Source organism: Colletotrichum spaethianum (assembly GCF_022836535.1).
Source record: "Colletotrichum spaethianum MAFF 239500 DNA, contig08, whole genome shotgun sequence".
NCBI classification, from domain to species: domain Eukaryota; kingdom Fungi; phylum Ascomycota; class Sordariomycetes; order Glomerellales; family Glomerellaceae; genus Colletotrichum; species Colletotrichum spaethianum.
Genome location: NW_026054778.1, coordinates 766,930 through 792,688, shown reverse-complemented (window position 1 = coordinate 792,688; position 25,759 = coordinate 766,930). Strand labels below are relative to the sequence as shown.

The 25,759-nt window shown below is 55.3% G+C and overlaps 6 protein-coding genes across 6 annotated transcripts; 3 read left to right on the top strand and 3 right to left on the bottom strand.

Moving 5' to 3' along the window:
- Positions 1–3,582: 3,582 nt before the first annotated feature.
- On the bottom strand, positions 3,583–5,370 carry ColSpa_04066 (formyl-CoA:oxalate CoA-transferase; the record flags this gene model as incomplete). The annotated part of the gene is made up of 2 exons (XM_049270278.1): positions 3,583–4,928; positions 4,977–5,370. 2 exons carry the CDS (start codon positions 5,368–5,370, stop codon positions 3,583–3,585), a joined length of 1,740 nt encoding a protein of 579 aa, XP_049126235.1.
- A 5,636-nt stretch (positions 5,371–11,006) lies between these two features.
- Positions 11,007–12,357, top strand: ColSpa_04065 (uncharacterized protein; the record flags this gene model as incomplete). The annotated part of the gene is made up of 3 exons (XM_049270277.1): positions 11,007–11,133; positions 11,302–11,933; positions 11,989–12,357. The coding sequence occupies 3 exons, from the start codon at positions 11,007–11,009 to the stop codon at positions 12,355–12,357; spliced, it is 1,128 nt and encodes a 375-aa protein (XP_049126234.1).
- Positions 12,358–12,399: 42 nt separating this feature from the next.
- ColSpa_04064 (filamentous growth regulator 27) lies at positions 12,400–13,934 on the top strand (the record flags this gene model as incomplete). The annotated part of the gene is made up of 2 exons (XM_049270276.1): positions 12,400–13,079; positions 13,133–13,934. 2 exons carry the CDS (start codon positions 12,400–12,402, stop codon positions 13,932–13,934), a joined length of 1,482 nt encoding a protein of 493 aa, XP_049126233.1.
- A 766-nt stretch (positions 13,935–14,700) lies between these two features.
- On the bottom strand, positions 14,701–15,748 carry ColSpa_04063 (catechol 1,2-dioxygenase; the record flags this gene model as incomplete). Its single annotated transcript, XM_049270275.1, has 2 exons — positions 14,701–15,411; positions 15,527–15,748. The coding sequence occupies 2 exons, from the start codon at positions 15,746–15,748 to the stop codon at positions 14,701–14,703; spliced, it is 933 nt and encodes a 310-aa protein (XP_049126232.1).
- Positions 15,749–19,589: 3,841 nt separating this feature from the next.
- ColSpa_04062 (sexual differentiation process protein isp4) lies at positions 19,590–22,398 on the bottom strand (the record flags this gene model as incomplete). The annotated part of the gene is made up of 6 exons (XM_049270274.1): positions 19,590–20,077; positions 20,136–20,377; positions 20,447–20,652; positions 20,701–21,115; positions 21,172–21,511; positions 21,564–22,398. The coding sequence occupies 6 exons, from the start codon at positions 22,396–22,398 to the stop codon at positions 19,590–19,592; spliced, it is 2,526 nt and encodes an 841-aa protein (XP_049126231.1).
- A 1,866-nt stretch (positions 22,399–24,264) lies between these two features.
- Positions 24,265–25,697, top strand: ColSpa_04061 (3-oxoacyl-[acyl-carrier-protein] synthase, mitochondrial; the record flags this gene model as incomplete). Its single annotated transcript, XM_049270273.1, has 3 exons — positions 24,265–24,669; positions 24,727–25,449; positions 25,536–25,697. 3 exons carry the CDS (start codon positions 24,265–24,267, stop codon positions 25,695–25,697), a joined length of 1,290 nt encoding a protein of 429 aa, XP_049126230.1.
- Between the last annotated feature and the right edge of the window lie 62 nt (positions 25,698–25,759).

Here is a 25,759-nt window from a genome sequence, read left to right as displayed (position 1 = left end):
GTCTCTTTGAACGTATAGTGTCCCCGTCGTGTTGTGCAGTGGCTATTGTAGGGCAGTATAGGCACGAGGCTGAGAGAGGTGTCTTGACCAAGCGTATGCCCTGCTCGTTGCAGACGAGCTTGGCCAGCTCAACATCCGCTACGAAAAGGCACCACGGCGCACCACGGCTCGAGCTCTCGGCTGAAGGTGAACCTGTTTATTGGGCCGGGACCACTTGCATAAGTCTTCTTTAAGCGTATAGGAGGCCAGTGTTTTCGGCCCTCGGGAACATGTTGTTTGCCTATCTTACCGGACGTAGAAGACCATCACTGCGCGGCAAGGTGCAGACGATAAGTTTTCAGTCATGAACATTCAATAGGCGAACACACTTATCAGTCTACGGATTCATGACCACTTCGAGCGCCAGTCCTATGATGTCTCACAATGTTGTCTTTTGAGCCCCCATCTTTCTACATGGCATACTTCCGAGGATGTTGATATAACTCTGGAGACATCTGGCAGTGTCCACGATAGATCGGTAGGGCTCGTCTCGCTCGTTCAAAGCCGATACGCACGCCACTCGTTGACGGGCTCATATCCCGCATTATTGCTGTGTGTTTGACCCGTCGTTTATCCAACTGCTTCTACGCCTAGATTTCCTTTTATCATTTGCAAGTCATTGTCTTTTGACCATGTGTGCCGTGTTCGTTGTGACGAGAGTCAGTCCCCATCTTTTGGCTACGAAAAGTATAAGATAACGAACGAAGTACGCCTCGTAGTCGTTTGTTTGTCAGTCAAACGAAGACGCCCAGAGGACGCGAGTGCAGGACCAAGTATTGCCACTACAATGTAACTGCATTCTCCTAAGTGACGACGTAAGTTCTAGCGTTCTATGAATAACCTCCAACATATAGGTTGAAGAGATTCGGGCAGACAGTCGCTCTTGTCATCTACTCGCTCGAAGGCTCGCTAGGGGCGCAAACCATGGACCGGTCATTCGCTAGTATGGTCTCCGTTCAAGTTTCATGTTCGTAGCGATACTAGCAACCCAGAGGAGTTTCAGCTACTTGTGTTTCATTGTCTGGCTGTCGGCGAGCAGGTGAAACTGAATCCAGCCAAAGAAGCAGGGCGAATGAAGGCTAGAGCACCTGGCTTCATTGTCTGGGACTTCCTTTACTATTGTCATCACTGGTAAACGATTAGGGCATATCAGCCAAATCCTTCAGCACCCACCGGATCCCGGTTCTAGGCCTTTCGGTGTGAGTCCAGAGTACGCATTCGACGTTGAAGAAACGGTTGTTTTCACTATTTTTGTGTGCTAGAGTCTCACTCCGATCCTTGATGACTTAACTCCGATATCCTCCGTAGAGAGCGGCTGCACGCAGGTATCCGTCGAAGGAGAGGGTTGCGCCGTCGCGAGTCTTGGCGAAATGGAGGTAAATGGAGGCAGTAGTCTCTCTTGTAGTAGTAGTCGCACGAGAGGTTTCTGTGCGTAGGGTGAGGGACAAAAATGAATCTCATGATGGGAAGAGACGAGGAAAGGATGATGTGTTGACCGGGCGCGATTGATATTTGCGTTGCGCCTGGTCGCAAAGGTTGGAGAATGATGAAATCGCAGGGAAAACAATGTAAACAAACGAAAGGTGGAAGACCTTTGACCGTCAAGTGAGAGTGAAAGGACGGGGCAACCGGTTGTCCAGTATTGTCCGTGGTGTCCTGGGTGAAGTGAACGTGACTGAGTATTCACTTGTCCTGGCCTACCGTTGGCGTATACTCAGTGGACGTCGCGGCTGGGTGTTTTTCAATATGTCGGTTGACACCGGGTATCAATCTCTTGACTGAGCAGTTCATAACTAATCAGAGGTCGACGGCATTCGACTTGCATTGGTTCGACATGGTCGTAACCCCAGAGGCCACGGCATCGTTCAGCCCTCGCCAGGTCAACAATCCCTATACGCCTCTGAAAACGTTACCGTGGTAAATCCCCTTGTCTGTGTTATCATGGGCCGTGCAAGGAGGTATGAAATAATATGCTGACGTGGCTGATAGAAGGACTCGTAGTTAAAGGTGGCAATTCGCCGAAAGCGGATCGTGAGAGGTAAGATCATCTGGGCTTGCGTGTGAAGAAGGGAACTACAGATGTCGACTGTAATATTCGTAGGGCCTCGAATATCTTCCTGAGTAGAAGAAACACTGGTGTCAATAAATGCTTGATCACATTCACACCCAGAAACCCGATAACACGGGTTCAAATTACGAGAAGCAGACGTGTCTGACCTAGCGCGCATACATTTAAATAAGCCCATGGGCAATTATAGAACCGGCGGTTGATGTGAAAGTCGTTACCGGGAACCTCTGTTCCACGAGACAAGCTGCTCTTATCATACTAGTCCAATAGAATTTTGATCCGAGACTGTCATGCCCTGGCCACAAGATCTGTTTCCCAAGAATCTTGGGGCTTGTCATCTCCAGCATCCTGACGGGTCGCTCTAAGAGTTTGAAATCTTCCTGCTTAGGGTTATGGGATGGAGGAGTCCGGAGAACATCCTATCCATGAGTGTGATGCGGGAGTCCATAAGGATCTGAGCTTCAGTTGTACCTGCCCCTGTGAGAGCTTTCCGTCCACTTTGTGGAACGGCCAGTCGACGACGTGATATGCCACCTGGTATGCCGTGAGGTCTGCTTCCAACTCGACCGTAATTCCACGACAGCCCAAAACGTTCGGATTCTAAGAATACTTGTCCCGACTAGTAGCTCTCCAGCTATAGGTAATTATCCGAGGCTGAACGTAGTAGCTGGTATAGACAGGCGAGTCTCGCGGCTAACTGTAAGAAAATCACTCATTTATTCTACTAGTTGATACTCGCATGGGGCACTCCCTCACATGTCCCATTTTCAGTCTATGTGGAAGTTTCGTGGCCATTCTCAACAACAACGAAATCATCGCGGACGTATTCTTCTACGCTGGAAGCTGACTCCTGAGAGTCGTCAGTCAGATGTCGAGCTTGGGCGAACGGCCACGACGAGTCTGGTAGCTCAGCTACTTCCCAACAAAAATCTCACGGGGCAAGAACTTAACTTGATGTTCAAATTGACCGTGCATGCATCACGCAGTGTAACTGCCAAGTCCTTTCTAGATCTCTGTCACCCTCTCCAATCAGGTGCCCGCCCGAGATGCACGTCTTTTGCATTACCGACGGCATCTCATTGGCATGAACAGAACCGATGAATACTGCCGACCGTCACTACTTCGCCACCGCGCCCGACTAATTGGCGAAGAGGAACACGCTTGGCAATGCGGGGTTCTGGGTGTGATACTCAGGAGCCCGGCGCGGGTTCGAGTTTGTGATGTGGATGCCAATGAATCCGGGAACAATCCCGTGGCATGTTCCACTGGCATCGGGATATATCCGTTCCCGTCCTGGTTGTGTGATACGTTTACTGGTAGAGCGTTGATGGCTGTTGTTTAGTTCTCAACGCGTTGGAGCAGGAGGCCTCGGGGAAATGGTATCGTATCATTTTGATCTATCTTTATTCGCGTCCCACTTGTCGCTTGTGTGTCTAGACTAGGCCGTATAATCATCATCATTCATGGGGAACCCGTTATGCCCTGACAATATCATCCTGCGCCTCCCAATCCTCCCACGAAGGCGCATCAGCTCCGTTCGGCCTCGACGCCCGATTATGTCCAACCCGCAACCCCTCCACCCTCACAGCCTCCCTTGGCCACCTCACCTCCGCGTCAAACCCCTGGCTCCACGCGGTATGCATCAGGTCCTCCGCAAAAAGTTCCGGATGAAGACGCTTCACGCTGCGCAGGGCCCGCTTGCTGACCTCGTCCACAGAGTCGTGGTGCCGCAGGTCAAAGAAGGCTGGATCGTGCGTTTGGCGCAGGCGGGCTTGGACTTCGGGCGAATACGCGCCCAACGACAAGAGAAAGATGTCGTACTGGCACAGGCTGGTCCGGCAGACCCACGAGCCGCCTTCCGTCGCGCGGCGGTACAGACCGGCCATGGCGGCGACGGCGCCCAGCGCTCCGGTGCCGTAGTCGGACATGGGGAAGGGAGGTACGACGGGCGCGTCGAGCCCCATGAAGTGGCCCTGCTCCCAGGCGACGCCGGTGACGCAGTCAGCGATCTGTTGCCACCCCGGGCGTCCTGCCCACTCCGCCTTCGCCACGCCCAGTTCCGAGCCGCCGAAGCAGTCTTCTGCGACGTAGACGAAGCCTTTGCCGCGTTTTGTGGCGATGGCGGCCAGTTTGTCGGGCCCATAACCCAAACGGTCAACGACCCCTGGCCGGTAGCCGTCTAGAATGATGTCGGCGCTAGCGAGAAGCGACTCGAATTTAGCGCGATCTTCCGGGTCTTTCAGGTGCAGAGAGGTCGTGTGTTTCCCTGTGTTGACGTCCACTTGGAAAAAGGGGACGTCTGGGAGGTTTGGCGAGGTCACCTTGAGAACAGAAGCGCCGTGGGCCGCCAGAGAACGGCCGATGGTTGGACCGGCAATCACACGGCAGAGTTCCAACACTCGGATACCGCTGAGGCACTGCTCCGTCCCCGAATTATCGTGTTGCGCCGCAAAGGGGGCCGGTGGCGTAGCGGACTCTACCGACTTGATGGTAAAGGGAGGAAGTTGCCCAAGCGCTTTGCCGTGGGGCGTGTTCAAGAAATGATCCTTCTTGAGCACGGGAACCCCGGCCTGACCTTCCCTTCGGTTCATTTCTTCCAGCTCATGCACCGAGAAGCGCATCATCGCGGCCTCGATTGTGTTGATGCACTCGCTGTAACCCTGGAGCTCTGGATTGAAGGCGGGCAGGCCGATCATGTTCAGAGCTTTGGAAGCCTCGAGCGACCCATGAAGGTGATAGTATTCACCGGGATTCCTTGTCTTGTACAGATTTGCTGAGAGACGCCTGTAGAGGATGGACTGGGCTTGGTTCAGGTCCGTATCTGCGATGTGTAAGTCAGGGGCTATTGCCCGAGTCGTGTCATACGCACCTGGAATTTTGGACTTCACGTTGGGGTGAGCTTTGTCCATGCCATCGACCGTTGTGAGGTAGGCCGATATCAGGAAGCACGCCGTACGAGCCACGTCGACCTCGATCTCTCTCTGAGCGTGAGATCCGTGCCGAAGGTCTGCAATAGCAGCGGCAGCCATACCCTCGAGAGCCTTGATAGAGGCTGTTGCCTCCTGTTCCTTGAGGGGGCATGGGAAGAAAGCGGCATCTGCTAGCGGTGCGGTGAAAGCAACGTTTCGCACGTGGTCGACGAATTCAGGCGGGAGTTGTCGTTGGCATGTGGCGATGAGGGCAGTCAAAGCATTATCAGAACCCTCCTTGACGGAGTAGCTCGGCGCCGCTCTTTGTTGAGAACCAGGTCTCTTGGGGACCATCGTCAGGGGAAATGAGATTGGTGAGGCGGTTTGAGGTTGTGATTTACTCAGGGGGGACAAACTTGGGAAGTTTAAGACAGCCACATTCTGTACATGGCTAAAGTATATATGTATCAAGGGACACAGGAGGACAGGTCTAGGTGAGTAGCCGGTCGGCTGGTGTATGTTGATCTCTCCACCAAGAAAGGGCAAATATTAAAGGTTGTGGAGCTAGGGACGAGCAACTCCATCAAAGCAAGCGGTGTCGGGAGCGGGAAGTACAAGGATGGGTGAAAGAGACGGGTAGACCGTCGGCTACGTTGGGATCCAATGCACTTTGTGGTTTGTCGGTATCCGTACTAGGATGGCATCGCCGCAAACCCGGAGGATGTCCGGGCCATGAGTGGCTATGAACGGGGACAGCCGCGACGGGGAACTTGGCAGGGAAAAAGGTGCCCAGCTAGAATGAGATCCCGGCAGATGAGAATCTGGATGCGAAATGTGACTACGGGATTCATCCGAACAGAACGTCCGCCACTGGGGGCGGATACAGTAGACAACTTTGACGATTCTTACCGCGACGAGTTTAGTGAAGCTGAGAAGACGACGACCAAGCATCTAGTTGGATCAGGTGCAGGGTGGTAGAACACCATACAGCAGCCCGACGAGGTTTAAGGGTGGGGTTGAAATAGAAGTAGGTGCGAATGGCACGTAGTCAATCGGATGCGCTTCGACCGCAGTTGACAAACCAGAAGACACAGGGATGTACATTACGTAGGTGGGATGGCTGTACATGTTGAAGAAAGAGGGGTATTGGGGACCGTGGCCGCGGAACCTGCAGGCCAGGGGCTAAGAGGGGAACGCGAAAGAGATGCGGAACACAGCTCAAGGGGTCGTCCCGGAGCCGGACCAAAACTTGGTTTAGGCAGCTTGACTCGGAATCCAGCTGGAACACAAAGATCATGACCCATGACAAAGGCACCACGACCGATGTCGAGGCAACTCTGTCTCATCGCCGTCTTTGCGTGAATAGCAAGGGCAAATAGGCGATGGTGACATGGGATGCAATCAAGTTTGCCGGCGTCCTGAGGTTCGTCGTCGTATATCAGAAAAAGAGGAATGTCATGCATGCTGGATCCGAACAATCAACACCGGAAGCGGCAGTTGACCGACTACGACAGTCTGCGCGGTGCAACATCCGATCCGAAGGCGGTTGTTTGCGGGAGGTGATTCGTACGAGCTTCCGTCTCGGCGGGGTCCAACGATAGCTGTAAGTCGTGTATCATGTTATGATAGGTGCCATTTTCGTGGTGGCGGCACGGTTGAACTCGGATTGGTGTTGAGCCAATCTCCATCTATCCTATCTACCCTCATTGCGAGTGCAGTATGCACGAGAGCGATGGAAGATGGAGCTGGCGGTCGCAAAGTTGCCCGGGCAGAATATTTGCAGCGGGGAAGTGCTGATAATGAAAGAGTAGGCAGATTGTATTGATGGAGGATGGGGCTTGCGAGGTATTGGAGTAGAATGCGAGGTTTGAAGCCAGCAGGTGAGATGCGGTCGACTAGCGGGAAAAGCTCCCAATGCGTCGTCTCCCGCTCCCTTTCCCGCGCATGCGACCCCTGTCTGGCACCTTGCGATTCATGTTTGAGTTCTTTGGCCGGTGCGCTATCCGACGATAAATCTGTAGTTGTGGATTCTGTAAGAGGTCGATGATTGAAAGAAAGGTTGTATGTATAGGGAGGTATCTGCGCTGTACTTCCGTGGTGGAGGGGCAAAAGACGGAAACAACAGTCTGAGCAGCATGTTGGCCAATGGCGACTGCATCGGAACCGGGGTAGGAACATGGCGGCGTTGCAACTCTTCATGGCCGGCCTTGGCTCCGATGCTCCGATGCAGGTCCTTCCGATCCGGCCTTGCTTCCGGAGCAGAACCACCGGTCCCATCCAGGGTGACACCTCCGGTCGAACCCCGGCACTCCAGAAAGAAACAAGTAAGTAGTCTGCGTGAGGAAGCTGCAGGTTAGGGATGAAAAGGAAGGAGCTTTGGGCTTCTCGCACATACTCGCCAGCAACTTCCAAAAAGAGGATTGCATTGTAGCGTGCCTATTCATACTTTGGTGCCGGTGCCGATGTCGATGCTACCCCGTCCACTACCCATCACCATTCTCATCAGCTCTGCATCTCGATATCTTATCTCAAACAGCTTCTTCGCTGCACCCGCATGCACTACAAGATGCATATGTGTGGCACACCCTTCATCTTCATCTAGACCTGGACTGCATCGATTTAGACTTTAACATTGCAGATCAACAGCGCCCTTACACTATGTACTGTCAACCAAGTCCTCGACGGCCTCGTTGCCAAATCACATTCCAAGGCAACGCCAAATGAAAAACGGCCCGACCGTTCCACGAGAACCGATATGGCCGATTGCAACCCGCGCGATGTTGGCGAGTCAATGCCATCGGGCCATGCTCTGTCAGGAGCGGCCGCTAATTCGAGAAGCATTCCTCCTGTACCGTGCTGTCGGAGACATTCCAGTCGACTTGCGCGCCTCGATCGAGAACCCGCCGTACTCGATCAGAGGTAAACATCTCCGATCAATAGCCCAGTACAGGGGGCAGGTTTTGGGGTTCGCGCTTTGGACAGTCCGAGCCTCGCCCGCCTTGCGTGTTCACTCACTCCCGCCAAGGGCCCAGCACGGATTCCAGCCCAGTCCAGCCAGAGAAGTCCGCGGAAGCGTGGCCGCCACACGTCCAACATTCTTCCCCGTCAACTCGTTTGCTCTGCCAGCCATAGGGCCATAGGGCAAAGAGGGCAGCAGACGCCAGATGATGTCTCGGGCACTCTTGCTTTTCTCTGCCAAGCTAGCGGCAGCGCCGTGGCTTGGAGGCTAGCAAGAAAAATAGAGTGACTCAGCTCCACGATCTAGGCCATGCATCTGGTGCATGAGCTCTCCATCCAAGAGCTCTGCGGAATTAGCCTGTGGTGCGAGGCGTCTGGGTGGTACGAGTGTAGCTACCCTTGCACGCTTCATCAAACCAAATATTGGTGATCATCACCCACCACCGCCTCGTTGCATCGCACGCACGCTTCACGCATGTCGTCTTGCTTCACACAAACCCATGCCTGACACAAGGTGGCAGCCCCAAACCAAAGGCAGCTATGACATTGCCCACGGTGGGTGGGCATGCCGTTAATGTTTCCAGCTGCAGCCAGTCGAACGAGGTGGATACCCAACCATGCAACGGGTGTTCTAAGTACAGACTGCTTGCCGCAGCTCTGACGGCTGACAGCTCCATCAAGCACCAAGAGGTTTGCATCCACGTTTGCGCGGCTACAGACGAGTGCGTAATCGAAACATCAACATTGGCAGGTGTGTGTCTGTTCGCTGTCCGAATGGAAACTTGGGCGGCGCCGTCACGACGGCCTTCTAGACCCAGTACCGCGGGCGGGCGTACCTTGGCCTCGCCTCTAGACATGTCAAAAAACGGGTTGGGCTTGTGTCTGATCTGTCGCCTGGCTGGAACGGACATTGGGCCTCGACTCACACGTCTGTTCTTCAGAAGACTCGGGGCCAGAACAAAGGAGAGTCAAGCTTGGGTTCACCCGCACCCCTTGACTTGAATCGAGCCATCCCGAATTCCCCAAATTCGACCTGCGCCAAAACCCAGATCATGTCAATGGGGGTGTGGATTGCCCATCAAACCCAAGAAACCCCTTGCCCTACCTACAATGCGGTCCTAGCTTTAATTCCTTGCCCACCCCCCCTTGCTCAAGTCTCTCCTCTCCCCCCTCCCCCCTGGTCTGCATCCTTGACCCTCTTGGCCCCCCCCCCCTCCCCACTCCGCATTGCATCTCGTTGCGGTTGCGCGCGACTCAAGCTCGCCTTGAGCTCGACTCGACTCGACTCCACGGCCCTGCCTTGCCTGCTTCTGCAGAGGACTATTCTAGTCGAATTGCCTTTCCCACCCCAAGTTCCCGTCTCCCCGACCCCCCTTCCTTTTTTAATCTTTCTTTTACGCGGCCTGCCTCTCCCGTAAGGCGTGACAGGCGCGAGCTTGCCCAATTACGAGTCTCTTCTAACTTCTGCCTGGCCCGGCCTGGCCGCATGTCCCATATCCGATCAAAGTCTCGCTGTTCCCTCCCTCTGCGGGCCAGGCTCTTCTCTATCCTCTCTCCATCTCCGCGAGATCTCTTCTCTCCCTCACGTCCGTTCCCCGCCTTCGCCGACACCCACTGCCGTTAAGGCGGTCCATCCTGTCCTATCCCATCCCATCACATCACATCACATCCCATCCCATCCCATCCCGTCCCGTCCCATCCCATCCCCTCCCCTCTTGCTCGCCCGCAGCAGCAGACCAACTCGGCGCGGCATAGTGCAAACCAAACCTGGATCTACTACTCCCCACGTCACATCTCACCATCGCGTACCTAGATTACTCTTTAAAGTAACCACCCCCATACCCGAAGCTCAAGCTTCCCCACCTGCAGTTATCCTCGTCACCCGTCTTTTACTAGCCCAACCTGCTTGTCCCGTCGTCGGAACATGACAGAAAAGCTTGCCTAAAGAATCGATCCCTACTAGTTTCCCGCTTCGGACCACAGCACGGAACCCTCTCTGCGGCTGCGGCATCCGCCCTCTCCTCTCCTAGCCGACACCCTCGCTCATCACTCATTACAGACGGAGGAAAGCATGCGCATCTGTACATGGTGCCTGCTATCCGCCACTCTGCAGTCTACCTTCCGGCATAGCTTGTGCAGTCATCCGTAAACCCTCGGCGCCGCTTCCGCCTTCTTCCGCCCGCTTCCGCCCCCTTCGACACACCTGGTCGTGCGGCCGCTGCTGTTCCAAACCCAACTCCACCTCGTCGCCTCATCGGATAGCGGGTATTGCCAAGGGTCCATGGACTATCAGCCGATGCATCATCGTCGTTGACCATGACCCGACCCAAGGTTCCAGAGGACAAACGTCAACGGACTGCCCAGGCCTGTGACACCTGTAAGCGCCGAAAGCAGAAGGTGAGCCGTCCTTTCTCCTAGTTTGCATGCTTTTGTTTCCCGCCCAAACCCTGCCTAAGCTGTCGTCTCGTTGCCCTCGGCCTTGATCGCTTCCTACTCCTCTCTCCTTACCCTGGCTGTTGTCGTTGTTGCGTTGGGTGACTTCATTTCTGGCCTGTCAGAAGTGTCAACGGCGTTGCCTGGAATCCCGCCCGCTCCCCGCCACTCCCCTCGTGTCGCTCTTGGCTAGTTGCCCGAAGAGCCCTGCATAAGCACATATCAGGAGAGTACCGACGATGGGGTCCTGTCCACTCATCGCCCTGTTTCCTCCCTTTTGTTTTCAATGTTGTCTCGCTTTCTATTGGGCGAATGTTCGAATAGCAACTGTTCTACAGCCCCTCGCCACGATGATCGGGGGCTCCAAATCCGAATCTAATCCGGTTTCGTCGCGCCCACCCATGAAAAAAATAACCTCTGTAGTCCTGATCGTCAATGTTTCGTTGCCGACTAAGTTGGCCTATCCAAGTGGGTGGCAGGTATTCAAGTACTTTCGGTATTTTGTCAGAGATATCATCCGCGCGAGATAATTCGCAGGAATCGCTGGACCCTTAAACGGGGCTTCTTCTTAACGTCTGGGATGCTCCTCGAATCTGAACATGTCCCAGTGGACATCCCGACAATCTGGTCACGTACTTCCCATATTTATTGGTTCGGTCTATGGAGGGCCCCAGTCTCGATCTACAACGGGTTTCCATCTTGCCGGTCTCGTTTACACCGCATCCCGTACTATGTGAAAGACCTTGGGCTCGGCAAGTGCTAGTCTTACCTGTTTTCTGAGGCCTTTCCCGGTCCCGTAAACGCATTCACTGCCAAGTCACCTTCACTAGCTAACCAGTTCTTCAAAGTGTAACGGCTCTCGCCCATGTGCCACATGTACCAAGAGGAGCCTAGTGTGTACCTATACGACGAGCAACGGCTCCGAGCAGACCCCTCCGGACCAATTGGCTTCTCCCTCCAAGCGTCGCAATATTGAAGAACTACCCAGCGGAAAACCAACAGCTCCCGATGGCTCGCTTGCATCTGAGAGTCCCGCGGCGGCTACGACACCATGGGAGTCTAAGCCGCAGCAACCAGTCGCCGAGGAAAAACTAACGACCGTTGGGTTTGATGTAAAACCCTCCATTGAAAATGACCCTGAGATGACAGCAGCGGACCGAGAGTTCGACATCCGCTCCAGACACAGCACAGCATCAGGCCCCGACGAAGAAACCTCTCTCATCCAGTCTACCAGGATGTTACAGGACCCTACAGGCAGACTTCGTATGCTATCTCCTTTGGGCGCCGCATGGGTCGAGTTTGCTAACCATGTTTTCAGTCTATGTGGGGACTCGGCGTCGCTGGCATACCTGCAGCTCATACGAATGATTGTTGAGGCGAGCGTCGGTCCCAGCGACTTCACAATGGATCCCAGCCGCCATAAAATCATGGAGGCTACCATAGTAATGCCGACGGACATACGCCCTCCGCACATCCTGCCTGATAGGGACACAGCCAACGCTTTGGTTGATTCCTTCTTCACAAACGTATGCAGCCCTTTTCACTTCGTCCAGAGGAATGCTGTCATTCTAACCCGCGTAGACTCATGGCCTGATTGAGATTTTCAACAGGGCAGCATTTGAAAAGTCGTTCGATGCTTGCTACTCGGATCCACTGGCGGCCCAATCTTCCTTTCTCTGCTTGCTGTATTTGACTTTTGCCATTGGTACGGTCCTTGGCACGCCACTTCCCGGTAGTAAGGAGGACACGATCTTCAAGAAGCTCCGCGCAAGTGAATACGACCGCGCAGAGCTCTTCTTCCGAAGCGCAAAAGCCCTCGGCGACCCTATAACGGGGTTTGAAGATGCAGACTTTTGGTCTGTACAGGCCCTGTCGTTGATGGCCGTCTACATGCTTGCGATATCAAAACGAAATGCGGCTTATGCTTACTTTGGTGAGATTGAACCCTGACGAACTTGCGAAGGACGCAGTGTCTGACCTTCTGCTCCAGGAATGGCCGTCCGATCCGGATTTGCCCTCGGTTTGCACAGGGTCCAAGAGAACCATTTCATCTTCAAGAGCCACGAAATCAAACTTCGACGAAATCTCTGGCGGAGTTTATTCGTTCTTGACCGTTTCCTTGCTGCTTCGCTCGGTCGCCCAGTTGCCATTGACGAGGAGGAATGCTCTACGGATGCCCTACTGGTGTTCGAGAAGAACGCTCAAGGGGAACTGGTTCGCGTCACGGCTCCAAACGACGGGCTTGATGCCGCCGTGCGGTCTTGTCGGATTATTGGACTGATTCTCAAGAAGATCTATGCCCGCCGACGAATATCGGTCCGCCTTGCCCAAGAGATCTGGGAGCAATGCAGCAGCTGGTACTCTACACTCAGCCCGGACTTGGCTGGGAGGCAAGTTGCCGCTGATCCCAACCACCCGGCACAAGGCATCGCAGCGCTCCACGTTAATCTGCTCTACTGCCACTCAATCATGTTGCTGACTCGGCCGTTCTTTATATGTCTGCTAAGCAAGGTACACGGAGAGCGAAGCGGCCTCCATTTACCGGTCCCCCGCTGGATCAACCGCATGTCAAAGTACTGCGAGGCATGCCTGCATGCCTCTAACCAAACCATCATTCTCGTGCAAAAGGCGTTCGAGAGCAACTACCTCCCACAACGCAACCCCTTCGTTCTGTTCGTAACCCCAAGAAGGCCACCTAAGCATTTTTTACTGACATCATCCGTAGCTACTTCCTTTTTGCAGCCTCCCTCATCATCTTGAGCAACGAGTTCGCGGCGATATACCCCAACCCGAGCTACGGAACCTCCATATCCAACACAATCGCCATCATGCGCTACTGCGCCACCAGTGATCCGCAGGCTAACCGACTGCTCTTCATCCTGACATCATTCCGCAACGTCATCTACGAGCTCCGGCAAAAGAAACCAGAGCAGCCGGCCATGCCCGCCCCTCCAACATTATCCCCGACATCGACCCAGGACCCGATCGGCACCATATTCCGGCCATCCGGGGTATCGCGGAAGAGCTCCTTTGTAGCCAACACATCAGGGCCATCGGCGGCGGCCGCTAAGGCGATGGCTCCGCCGCCGCTGTCCACAAAGACGGACCTTAGCTTCTCGACGCCGACGGGCCCGTCGGCAGGTGTGTCGCCCGCGGGGAGCACTCCCGGCATGTCCCAGGGCGATCAAAGCGTGAGGATGGGTGGCGACTCGGACACGGCCGATGGGGAGCTCGAGTTCGACCAGCTATGGGGCTGGTCAGCGGTACCCAACATCGCAGCCGGTTCCGCCGCAGCGGGATCGGCAGCAGTCCCTGCCGGGGCACCTCCGGCATTGATGACAGCGGCGACAACGTCCAATCTGCCTGCGTTCCCAGGTCCCGGTCCCGGCCCCGGCCCACGGTTCCAGGGCTTCCCGAACTACATTGTGCCCGGCGGCCCTAACGGGACTGGTGTGCCGGCGGTCGGGCCTCCAGGATACGTTGCTCCTCCCAGTGTGCCAATGTATGTTCCAGCGGAGTACTCGTAGTATGGGCAAGATCCAGGACGTACCGGGATGCACGGGAGAGGGAGCACACGGGACCTACAAACGTCAAGCCCCTTCCCTACAATGTACACTGTATACTGTTCTCGGGCGGCTAGTGCGGAGGAGGGTATTTTTATTCTATTCTTTTATCTTTTACTTTTTTTTTGAGTCATTCATGTGCACGACGATTCGGTCAGTGCTAACACAGGGTTCATGAGAAGCGGGGGGGCACGAGGAAATGAAGCGAGGTTAAAGATACCCAGACGACGGCGAGACACGGAGTGATTCTAGCAAGGTGCGAACGGGGCGAGGCTGGCACCAAGGGCATGGCGATGCGTAAATGTACCGGTAGAGGGACGAGGCGATGAGTAGTTGGTGCTTTTCATTTATTTTTCATTTACCAACGAGCCACTGGAGCTGTAGTGAGGCCGGGGGAAACAGGGGGCGAGAGGCAAGGCCAAAGCAACAAGGGGAGACAATGCATGAAAGGAACAAAACGCGTTGGAGACCAAAAAAAAAAAAACCAATCCAAAGATATATCCCTCCGCGATTGCGCTTCCGTTCGTAATTTGTGTGTTTGCGCAGTTCCCCGAAGAAACAGGGCGACTGGAAACCACCCGCACCATTTCTTGATTTCGTGGCTTCGTCAAATCGTCATGGTAGCCCGAGGCCACGCTGGACAATGGGTCCGACCCTGCCTGGAGAGCGGCTCTCCTTTCTCGTCCCCTTTGTGAGAGTCGCCAAGCAACCACCTCTCTCGAGGCAATGCTCACGCGCTGCACAGAACAAAGTCGTATTCCAGTGTCCACCTCGCCTTGGGGTCCGACTCGGTAGGCTTGTACTCGACAATCAGGTCCTCCTTGACCGCAAAGACCGAGTCGTCGTCGAGGTACTTGCCCTCCCTGTCAAACAGCTGCGTCGTGACGGGCCGGAACCCATCGGCAGAGACGATGAAGTGGAGGTGCGCGGGACGGTACGGGTGCCGGTCGAGGAGCTTGAGGAGCCTCCCGCCCGGCCCGTCGTTGGGCACGGGGTAGGGGACGGGCTTGAGGCAGTACAGCGAGTAGCGCCCCTCGCCGTCGGTCCGGAAGCGCCCCCTGAGGTCCATGTCCGGCTGCTCTGCGTCTTGTTGCTCGTACATGCCGTTGGGTGCCGTGTGCCAGATGTCGACAATGGCATCCTTGATGGGCCGGCCGTGCTGGTCTAGGACACGGCCGTAGAGGTGGGTGGAGGCGTTCTGGTAGTCGGGAGAATCGAGGGAGGAGACGATGGAGCTGCCGTTGGGGAGAATCGGTGCGTCGTAGCGGTAGAACGGACCGAGTATGGCGGACGAGGTTGGGTTGGTTTCGAGGGAGGAGGACGTCTTCAACTGGAGCTGTTTCGACGTGATTTCGTCGACGAGGGACTCGAGACCGAGGATATCGCAAAGGAGCTGTGTCTCGTTACGGGCGTCGTTGGACATCTGGCCGGCCTCGTTGATCTAGTGGAGCGAAGCAACGTCATGTTAGTGGCCGGTGGTCCTCGGGGTAGTCGGCACGACTAGCTGGCAAACAATGTGTAGGTAGAAGAAAAAGAGGCCAAACGCCAGCACCAACCATTTGTACGCCGGCCATCCATTCGCCCACGGTCAGGTCGACTTCTCTCGCAAAGTCGTGGAGATGCCGAAGGAGGCTCGGCATGATCTGAGCCAGGCGCGGGTTGGCGTGTGGGCCGGTGGCGGCAATGACCCGGCCGGTGAAGGTCGGGTCATAGACTGCCTTCGCGGCCGGCGCGGGGCCGTCGCCGTTGGCGGTGCTGGAACCATTCTGCTCCGCCATAGTCCTTGGGGTGAACTGGGTTCGGAGGCTGGCGTAATAATCGGTGTTCAGGGTTCGCAGAGCGTCCCGAGAGTGGGAAAGGTTCGTCGGAAGAATGCCAAACTTTAAATATATGTGGGCGATTCTTGTCAAAGGGGTCTCGGCGGATTCAACGAACGGTCAGACGAAAGGAGGAGCTGACGATTGGCCCTGAGTCCGAGTTTCTTTAGGAGGATGAGAAATGTGATGTCTTCTGAGTGAAATGAGAAAGTAGGAGTCTTTCGTAAGACCCGAGTAACTGAAAAGGGCAAGTCGGAGGAGGATTCGCAATGCACTCTCAACCAGACACACCTGGACAAGGAGAGGGAGAGGGGAAACGCCAAGTACGCGCCGTTGATAGGCCGGATCCGGTGGTCTCTCGGGCGGTGTATCTGGTCGCTTGTAATTTGGGAAGCGGCTATGGAATAGGGTCCCCAAGGACCATCAGAAAGGGCAATGGCAGTTGGCAAAAGCCGTCATCACCAAGGTGCGTGGCGGTCGAGCCCCTTACGCCCCTTCGCGAATCCACACCTTGGCGAGACTAAACATTTGGCACTGCGATGGGCCATGATAGCCAAGCTAAATCCCCGTATTCGGGTCGATGAGGCAATGTTGCAGTAGCGGTGCTATTCTCAACGGTCGCCTCTTCGCTTGATCGATGGTGTGGTGTGGTGTGCGTGGCCGCTACAGTAATGCGGCTTGACAAGCTGGATGGCCGTGCTGTAAGTGCCCCGCGGACAAGCGGCCGAGAAGGTTCCACGAGGCCGGGACGCTGTCAACGACCGGAAGGAAGGGTATCGGTGCACTGCAGTGTCAGACACCGAGCATGCAGGCTGGAGTCGGGGTCCTGGCGGTGTTCACCAGAACATCATGTTCTAGCGTGAACCGCCGGGCAGTATCTTGGGCCCTATGCGAGTTAACGCTTACTAAGAAGAGCTAAAGCATGACCGCGCGAGGCATTAGCTCTGCAGCGGTCATTGTCGGAGAATCCATCGCCAATGGCTTGGTGGTGGAGCTGCGAGCACGAGAGGGGCAGGCGATTGCAGTGTCATCTCCGCCGTTGTGGACGACGGCCGCGGCAGAGGATGCAAATGCAGCACGACGCTTTCGACATCGGGCATTCGATCAAGGCCGGCGGTCCACCGGGCCCAACAAAGAGGACTTTGATCCATAGCCGCATTAATCTCGTGTAGTGATAATCGATCACTTGCTCCAGGCATGCAATTGGCCGTTTCCAGCCATCGTGTCTCTTCGTTAGTCTCTTTGCCTGTGTAGGTATTACCGTAAATGCCCCTGCAGCAAGGGCTTGGGAAGACGCCAGACAAGACACGGCAGGGGTCTGACGAGCTTGAGACCTGGCAGGCAACTGGATTTCCCGTGGATGAACATGGGTAGGTAAAATCAATGGCAACTCTTAGCCTTGGTTAGCTCGGGGTTCATCCATTTAGTGGACCCCGACAGGCCGTCCGGGGCGTCGGGACTGATGGCGGTGAGAACGGTCCAATTATAAATCCGCGACTACTGATAGTGATCCAGGGAGTCTGGGCCGTCTCTCCGTAGTTCTTCGTACGATACGTGCATACCGGCGTGGAGTTGGGGGCAAGAAAAAGCAAGGCCTGCATTGTTTCTACCTTCCAGAACATATGGAAATCGGCGAGAGATCGGGCGGGCTGCCTACGTGAAGTAAGGGTCCGCCAAAGAAGGAAACAAAGGTTAGACGCCGGACGGGATGTCGAAATAAAGTGCAAAGTAGCAGGGCCGAAGTTGCATCGCATTAGATCGCATCGCACAGCAGCGGCGCGGCATCGAGGGTCGCCGTTTTGCCTGCCATACGTACGTAGTAGCCTCTTCCTTCTAGCCCCCCCTCTTGCCCATCACAATCAAACCATCAAAAAACAGCAACCATCAGCGACTTCATTTGTAACACTGCGATTGCCCTGGGGTTGACTTCTGTGGGTTTCGGGGAACACTTCCAAGGCAATCTCGAAACTGCCCCTGCAGTTGGTTGGTGTAATTCGTGTACCTGGGCGCAGCACACGAACCCCAGACCGATCAACAGCTTGCCAACTTCTTTTCCGACGATTCCAAGATGCAACAAATGCCACTTTGCCATTACCGGCAATCCAAGGCGCCCCGGTTTCTGGTGCGCGTGAACTAGTGTGTACCTGAACACTGGGTCTGCGGCACTCGAGCTGCCCAATCGTGTCCGAAGGAACTACTATTTCCGAACGCCCACATCGCAAAGCTTTGAAGTTCCGCTGGGTCTTCAAACTGTGTGGATAAAAGACGGAGTCAAGAAACGCCAAGCGACATGCCGAAGAAACCCACGCTTCCGGCCGGCAATTCACCAACGCCTTGCTCCTCTGGTCGTGCCCCTTGTCGATATACACTACATGAACGACAGTCGTGACGTTATCAATTTCGGACTTAGACCCCCACCCAACGAAGCTTCGAACCGCAGCCCTTGACTCGTTCGTTATCTTGGTCTATTTTATTTCGTCGACATTGGCTTGGCAGCCCGGTGGCAGGAATTACATCTCCACGGTCAGAAATGTCGATCTAATCTCCCCTTTCTTTGCCAGGCGCATCATTCGGCCGCAGACCATCGACGTAACCTCCTACTGGCATCCGGTCTGGGCCATCTCCTTCTACAGGCCCACCCCACAGAGATCTTGCGCTCGAACCCAATGCCTAAACCGAATGGAATCCACACAATACCCCATTATGGGTTTTTACCGCCCCAAATAAAACCTCGATAAGATGCGGGTACCATTGCCTATGACTCCGTTCTCTTTCAGCGCCAATCCTTGCGGTTCTCCGCCCGCCGACTGCCCCGATTGCCCCCCCACCGGGGCCGTCATGCCCCGAACCGTTAGCGCCCCATGGGAAGCCCACCCCGAGAGCCGCGAGCGCGCCCGGACCCACCCATCAAAACGTTCACAATTCTTCCGTGCGACTCCTCCCGTCTCCACGCCAAGTGTGTGAGCTCACGACAAGAGAGGGAGCGTGCGAAGGAAACAATTTCGTTCCACTATCGATGCGACGTGGTTAGTTTCGGGTGCCACTACTACGCTGTCAGGGTTTCACAGACGCCATGTCCACACACACATACACACACATGAATGCATCGATGATTGAAAGGGCGAGGCCGAGAGACGTGTAAGATCTACGCCTCCTCCTCGGACTTGAGATGCCGAGCCTGCATTAGGCACCCAGTCTAGATTGAATTACGAGCACATTCCTCTTGGCATTGCAGTTGTCGTCAACCCTGACAAAGAATGCAAACAGGAGCGGAACTAGATGTCCACCGAAATGGAGCCAACATGGTGTGGCTCGACTCCGTCTCGTATAGTCAGAGGCACAGCGTGCTCGAGGTGAGTGAGGCTCGTACCGCTGGCGCGGCTGGAGCCAGTGGCCGAGGTCAACATTTTGAGTCTCGAATCGTTGAACTCAGAATGCCTTGACAACGTTTAGACTTGCACGATTCGTCGATAGTCACAAAAAAGTCATTGGAAATCCTTCTTTGACGTGGAAAAATAAAAAAATTAGACGCAATCCGCAACGGAAATAGAGAATATACACAATAGTTGCATCATCACATTGCCGTGATGGTGATTCGGCCGTCTCTCTACCCATTGAACACCGCCGATTTTCCCGCTCTTGCCCAGATCTTTCCAATGCATGGAATCCAAGTACGATAGATAAAAAAATCAGATAGGAGGAAAGCGTAAAGAGCGCCTTCCTAGTGCTCCCTGTTTGCGAAGCCTTTAGTGCTACAAAGTCCTTATAACCGTGACGCCAAGTCGTGCCTTGTTGAGAATACTTACCAGGATGTCGGACCAAACTTCATGCCGGGCGCCGGCGTGGACTGGATGGCTGTGCCCTGGGCATCCATGGTGGCGGTGACAATGTCGTTGCCCCACCACTTGGGCGGATCGATCTTGTTGAGCGTGAAGGCGAGGAAGATGACGAGCGTGGCGAGGGCCAGGCCGAGGTCGAGGCCCGACGAGGTGAGGTAGTTGAGGCGCGACCACCAGGCAAAGTGCTTCTTGCGGATGTGGTGCTGGAAGACGTAGCCGACGACGCCCCAGCTGAGGTAGTTGAGCGGCGTCGCGGGCGGGATCGAGCCGGCTCCGCCAAAGATGAGGGGCGCCATGAGGTACTTGACGGGCGACTTGGGCCACTTGAGCGCGGCGAAGTAGAAGATGACGGGGAGGACGGCGCCGAGACCGAAGAAGATGAAGAGGCCAGAATACACCTGGCCCGGGGAGAACATGCGGGCGGGCCCGATGAGACCCCAGATGACGGAGGCTGTGGACTGGGTCAGCAACACAAACAAACCCCGAGTGTGAAGAACAAGCAGACGTACCGGCAAAGAAGACGCGACCACCTGGGCAAGAGAACTTGTTCTCCTGGTGCGGCGTGCACACGTCGGGAATGTTCTTGAGGGCGGCGTTGAGAACCGCGATCTGGATAAAGCACGAGAAGGTCGTGGCGACGACCTGGCACATGAACATGGTCCTGGGGGGGATCTTCATGTAGTGGCCAAACTTCAGATCGGAGACAAAGCTCAGAGATTGAGACATGGTGATGTAGCCGAAAGTCTTGAAGCTGTTCGTATTGTCAGCATATGATACCAAAAAAAACCAAAAAAAAACATCACCACCGGTCGAGACTCACATCATGAGCGCAAGCGGTCGTCCGGGTTGGATGTATCCGTAGACGAACTCAGTCAACACGTTCAAGCCGATCTGGTTGTTGGTCACGGCTTGGATGATGCCGATGGGCAGCGAGAAGCCGAATGAGATGGCCACGGCCAGAAGGAAAGCCCACCAGGTGAGGTTGGTCGGGTATGCCAGGACGGTCACGAAACCGAGACCAAGCATCTATGCCAAGTCAGTAGGGTAACGTCAATAGAGGCGGCGTGTACTCACAAGCACGAACAGGCTCATGTACCACCAGGTTGGCGCTTCCTTGTACTTCTTCATGAGCTTCATGTGAATATCGGGCTTCTCCTTGTTACTGTTCCTGTACTGCGCCCAAATCTGCTTGCCGTTGTGCAGGTACGTGTAGACAATCAGGGAGGCAATGGCAGCAAAAGACAACCCGTACGAAATGGCAAACGTTGTGCTAATGAACAGAGGCGAGTAGTTCTTGTAAGCCTCCACGTCAAGGGTGAGCTGGGGCGTCAAGATGCGACTCGTGTTGTACGGGTTGCCCGTGTTGTCGTACGTGCCCGAATCACTCATGGGCAGGTACTGGGCGTACCAGACATCGGTGTAGTGGAAGATTGAGGCACCGATGACGAAGAAGGTGACAACACCAATGAGGGTGTTGGCAATTGCGTGCCTACACGAGGTCAGTCTGGGCCCCAAGCATTTCACGAAGCGTGCCGGTAAACTCACCACGGGGGAATGAGCGGGGAACCAACGAAACCCGAGATCTGAGTCCAGTCGAGCGTCAATGGCAGGATTGAAAGACCGCTCGTGCCGCCGAACAGCTGATTGATGATGACATTGTTGGGAGCAATCCAAGTCGCAAAAGCCATGATGCTCAGGAACTGGGCAAGGAAGCCGGGGATCCAGTAGTAGCAGAACGAGGCGAGGGTTATGATACCAAACCACTTGTACCGAGGCATGCTACCTCCGATAAAGCTGGGATCGGGTCGGTCGTTTGACTCGTACATAGCGTTCATCAAAGTGACGGACACCAGATTACCGGGCCAGATCATGGCCGCCGGGTAGACTGGGTATAAGGTTAGCGAACTTGAACCTTGGCTTACTCAAAGTTGACGCACCTAGGAACTTTCTCATGATGCCGGCGATTCCGTAGCCCAGCGACTGGGTCGAGATCGTGAGAAGGAGCTGGAAGACGATGCCAAAGTCCTGCTTGTAGAAAACCAGCTGGGCCAGAATAATGTCGGTGGCGTATGCAACCGAGAAGGAGACACCGGCCATCACAACGATGATGGAGTGCTCCTTGATGTTGAAAGGTCCGGGATTCAAACTCCACTTGAGGCCGAAGGTGTTGAACTGCTTCTTTGGCATCACCTTGGCCCAGCCTTGGCCGATGGGCCAGGCGATGATTTGGGCAATCAGAGGACCAAGACCGATGGAAGGTTGTCGTAATGAGAACAGCGTGTTCATCGAAGCGCCGACGGTGACTAGCAAAAGGCCGATAGTCCAGGCTCGGATAGTGTTGCATGGGATGTCCTCGTCGTAGTTGCGAACGGCGGCGCGTACTTCGGGGTACGGCGAGTCCTCCTCCTCCTCCCTCTTCATCGCGAGCTCGTCGTCGACCTCTTCGGTTGGTGTCGCATCCGTTTTGCGAATTCTAGTCTCGTATTCTTCGGGCAGGTTGGGATCTAAGAGAAGTTCATGTTCGGACCCTTGCTCATCTTCATCGTCATCATAGCCTTGGTAGACACTTGACTCACCCCATTGCGAGAGCCGCTGCCGCAAGTCCTCGACCGGGTCATGGTCATGGTAACTTGACGTGGTCAAGTCGGTAGCGGGGTTGATCTCGCGCCCACTGACTTCCACCTCTGCTTTGGAATCGAGCCCGTGATCGTTGTCCGCCATCATAGGTCCTAAAGCCGTGCCAGACGACTTGTCGCTAGATGGTTGGGGCATGCTGATAGTATTCCCAAAAGTGTGGGAGCACAATCATCGACGCAGGGTCTAAAACGTCCAAAAGCAGAAGGAAGCAGTGGGTTTCTATATAAGGGGGAGTCTACAGTGTCTAGGCGGACGGCGATGAAGAGACGGAAAATGGGAACCGGCTGAGCTACGAGCGCCGATCCCAGACCAACATGAAGCAAAGGCTAATTGGCCTTTTCGATGTACCCGATAAGCCTCTAATGAGCCTCTCCGAGGGCAAACGGTGGCGTGACTGGACCTGGTACTCGAATGAAGCAACCTGCAGTGCAGGGAAAAGCGTAGAGACCGGCCCCGTGCTTGAGGAAACAGGGTGATGCTCGACAGGAAGGACGGGCGATCCGCAGACTGGGATCAGACCAAGGGATGGCGAAGGCGATGACTGGAGCAGAGTGTCGTTGAGGGTGTGATGTGCGATGATCGGATGGCCGAGGACGTCGAAGACGAGGTGGGCAAAGGCATGAAAGGAGGCTAATCTCAAGGAAGGCGGGATTCCCGACTGGTGACAATGCTCGGACAACGAGAAGGTTGAGCGAGAAGTGGTTGCTTTGCTCTCATAGGACGAGTGGCCAACGATAAGAAAGGAAACAAATGCGACACTGAAACCAAGCTGCGGCACAACTCAGCACAGATGCAGTATGGTGTGGCAACTCGAGGCCCGAAGATAGAGCCGCGCTCTGCGGGGATGAGGGCGGACGTTGAGTTTTGCAGATGCCGAGATGCGATGGGAGACCCTGCAAGGCGGGGAGCCAAGCTTCGAAGTCGCCTCTGTTCCTGAGGGCTCGTTTGTTTCCCTTGGCTGCCACGCTGTTTAGGCTATTGATGATGGCGATTTGGAATGCCGGGAAGACGTCAACGTCTGAAACGTGGCTCGATGGAACGACTGGTGAGATGAGATGTCGGCCGCCAAGGATACCGTCTCTTTCAAGGAGTCGGTTGGTTGTGATGCTGCTGAAGCGACCAGGGAGGGAAGATCCGATGGGACGGTAGAGGATGTCACCTCACGGTTTTGCGAGGCGCATATGAGAGAACAACGTTAAGAAAAGCTTCCACGAAGACAAGGGAACTAAGGTTCGTCGTTTCATGGGGGGGGGAAGAGTTGGAGAGACAAAAGTGTGAGTACGTGCCAGTCGCAACGTGTGTCGTTGCGTTGCGTTTGCGGCGCAGAGGCCAGTTCCCCGGTTCCAGCCAGAATCTGACTCCTCAATGGCTGGACCAGACCCCCAAACCCCATTGAGGCTACGTTAGTGTCCCCCCGCTTCCCGCTGCAGTTAGCCTTAGGCCAGGTACCAATGGTCCCTTAAGGGGATCAACCGGCGGTAAATACTATGTAGGATCCCGACACTGTGATCTCAGCACCTCAGTCTCCTATTCTCCGCTATGACAGCCCCTGCTAGCACAGTGTCTGCATGTTTCCCCTCGACCCCTGCAGCCATGTCTCGCTGCATGAGGCTGGGTCTCGCCGGTACGTACCGCGTTATCAAAGTCCACGTCGCGCTAAAAGCTGTATTTGTGCGGCGCAGCAGAGACGACCCGACCGCGAATTTCGACATGTCTCTGACATTGTTCCGACTTCAAGCCTCCCATTGTCTACCTTACCACGTCCATCTACTTACCGGTTGTTCGCCTAGCCACCTACTTCCACTTCCCACTGACACACACTCTCTTGCTCCGCTCGCCTCCCATTCATCCCTACCTCTGAAGCAACAGTCCGCCTCTCTTAGCGCGCCCCCTTCCACCCCCCCGCCTTTTCCACCTTCTTGTTTGTCCTCTCACCATTCATACGTCGGTGCGTCCTTGGGCATAATACGGCACACATCCCCCCCCGGACATGGCCGAATGATGCGACGAGTTGTCGTGACGGGTCTCGGCGCCATTTCGCCTTTCGGTGTCGGCGTGCGCACCACATGGAATCGTCTCTTAGCTGGAGAGTCTGCCATAACCAGCGTGGCCAACCTGGAGCCGCAAAACCGCTGGAGAGATCTGACGAGCACAGTTGCTGGCGTAGTTCCCAGCCATGGCTCAGATCCCGAGCATTGGCGGCCCGGCGACTGGCTGGACGCTACGGAACAGCGCCGCATGTCAAAGTTTGCCCAGTATGCCGTGGCTTGCGCCGAGATGGCCCTGAAGGATGCCGGGTGGGAGCCGCAGAGCCAAGACGACCGGGAGACCACTGGTGTCTGCCTTGGAAGCGGTATAGGGAATCTCGAGGAGGTTTACGAAACGAGCTTGGCCTTCCATCAACAAGTGAGATTTCGCCGCAGTGATCGACGAGCGGAGCCAAGCTAAACTCTGTTCGGGTAGGGCTACAAGAAAGTTTCGCCGCTGTTCGTCCCCAAGATTCTCATCAACTTGGCTGCTGGCCACATCTCGATGAAGTACGGGTTGCAAGGCCCCAACCATGCCGTCACAACCGCATGTACCACTGGCGCCCATTCCATCGGAGATGCCATGCGATTCATTGCTTTCGGGGACGCAGACGTCATGGTTGCTGGCGGTACGGAATCCTGCATCCATCCCCTGACCTTTGCCGGTTTCGGGAGGGCAAGGTCCCTCTCCACGGCCTACAACCACGACCCCCGCGCCAGCTGTCGTCCCTTTGACCGCGACCGCAACGGTTTCGTCGTCTCAGAGGGGTCGGCAGTGTTGGTCTTGGAGGAACTCGAGCACGCCAAGGCCCGGGGCGCCAATATTTACGCAGAAGTGAGGGGATACGGCTGCAGCGGCGACGCCCATCACATGACGGCCCCACGCGAAGACGGCCACGGAGCCTTTCGTGCCATGAAGCTTGCTCTGAAGAACGCTGGGGTCCGGCCGGCCCAGGTGAGCTACATTAACGCGCACGCGACTGGAACGCAGGTGGGTGACGCGGCAGAAGCTTTCGCGATACAACGCATCATGACAGGCGAAGAGGGCTACACGGACGAGTCGCGTATCACGGTGAGCAGCACTAAAGGTGCCGTCGGGCATCTATTAGGGGCGGCTGGCGCCATGGAGGCCCTGTTTACCGTCTTATCAGTTGCAGAGGTGAGTCGCAGCTTTTCGGGTCTTGAAACCGAAACCTTATCCCCAGATCTATGGTCCAGATGAGCCCTTCACTGACTCTGCTAAAGGATGTTGTGCCGCCTACGCTGAATCTCGCAAACCCGAACGTTGGGGGTTCCATGAATCTGGTACCACTCAAAGCACAGGCGAGACAGGTTGACATTGCCGTCTCCAACAGCTTTGGTTTCGGTGGGACGAATGCCTCGCTGGTTTTCTCCAAACTCCACTAGAGCCAGGAGAAGAACCTTGCGATGACAGGTTCATCCACGGCTCATCGCAATTTGGCTCAGAC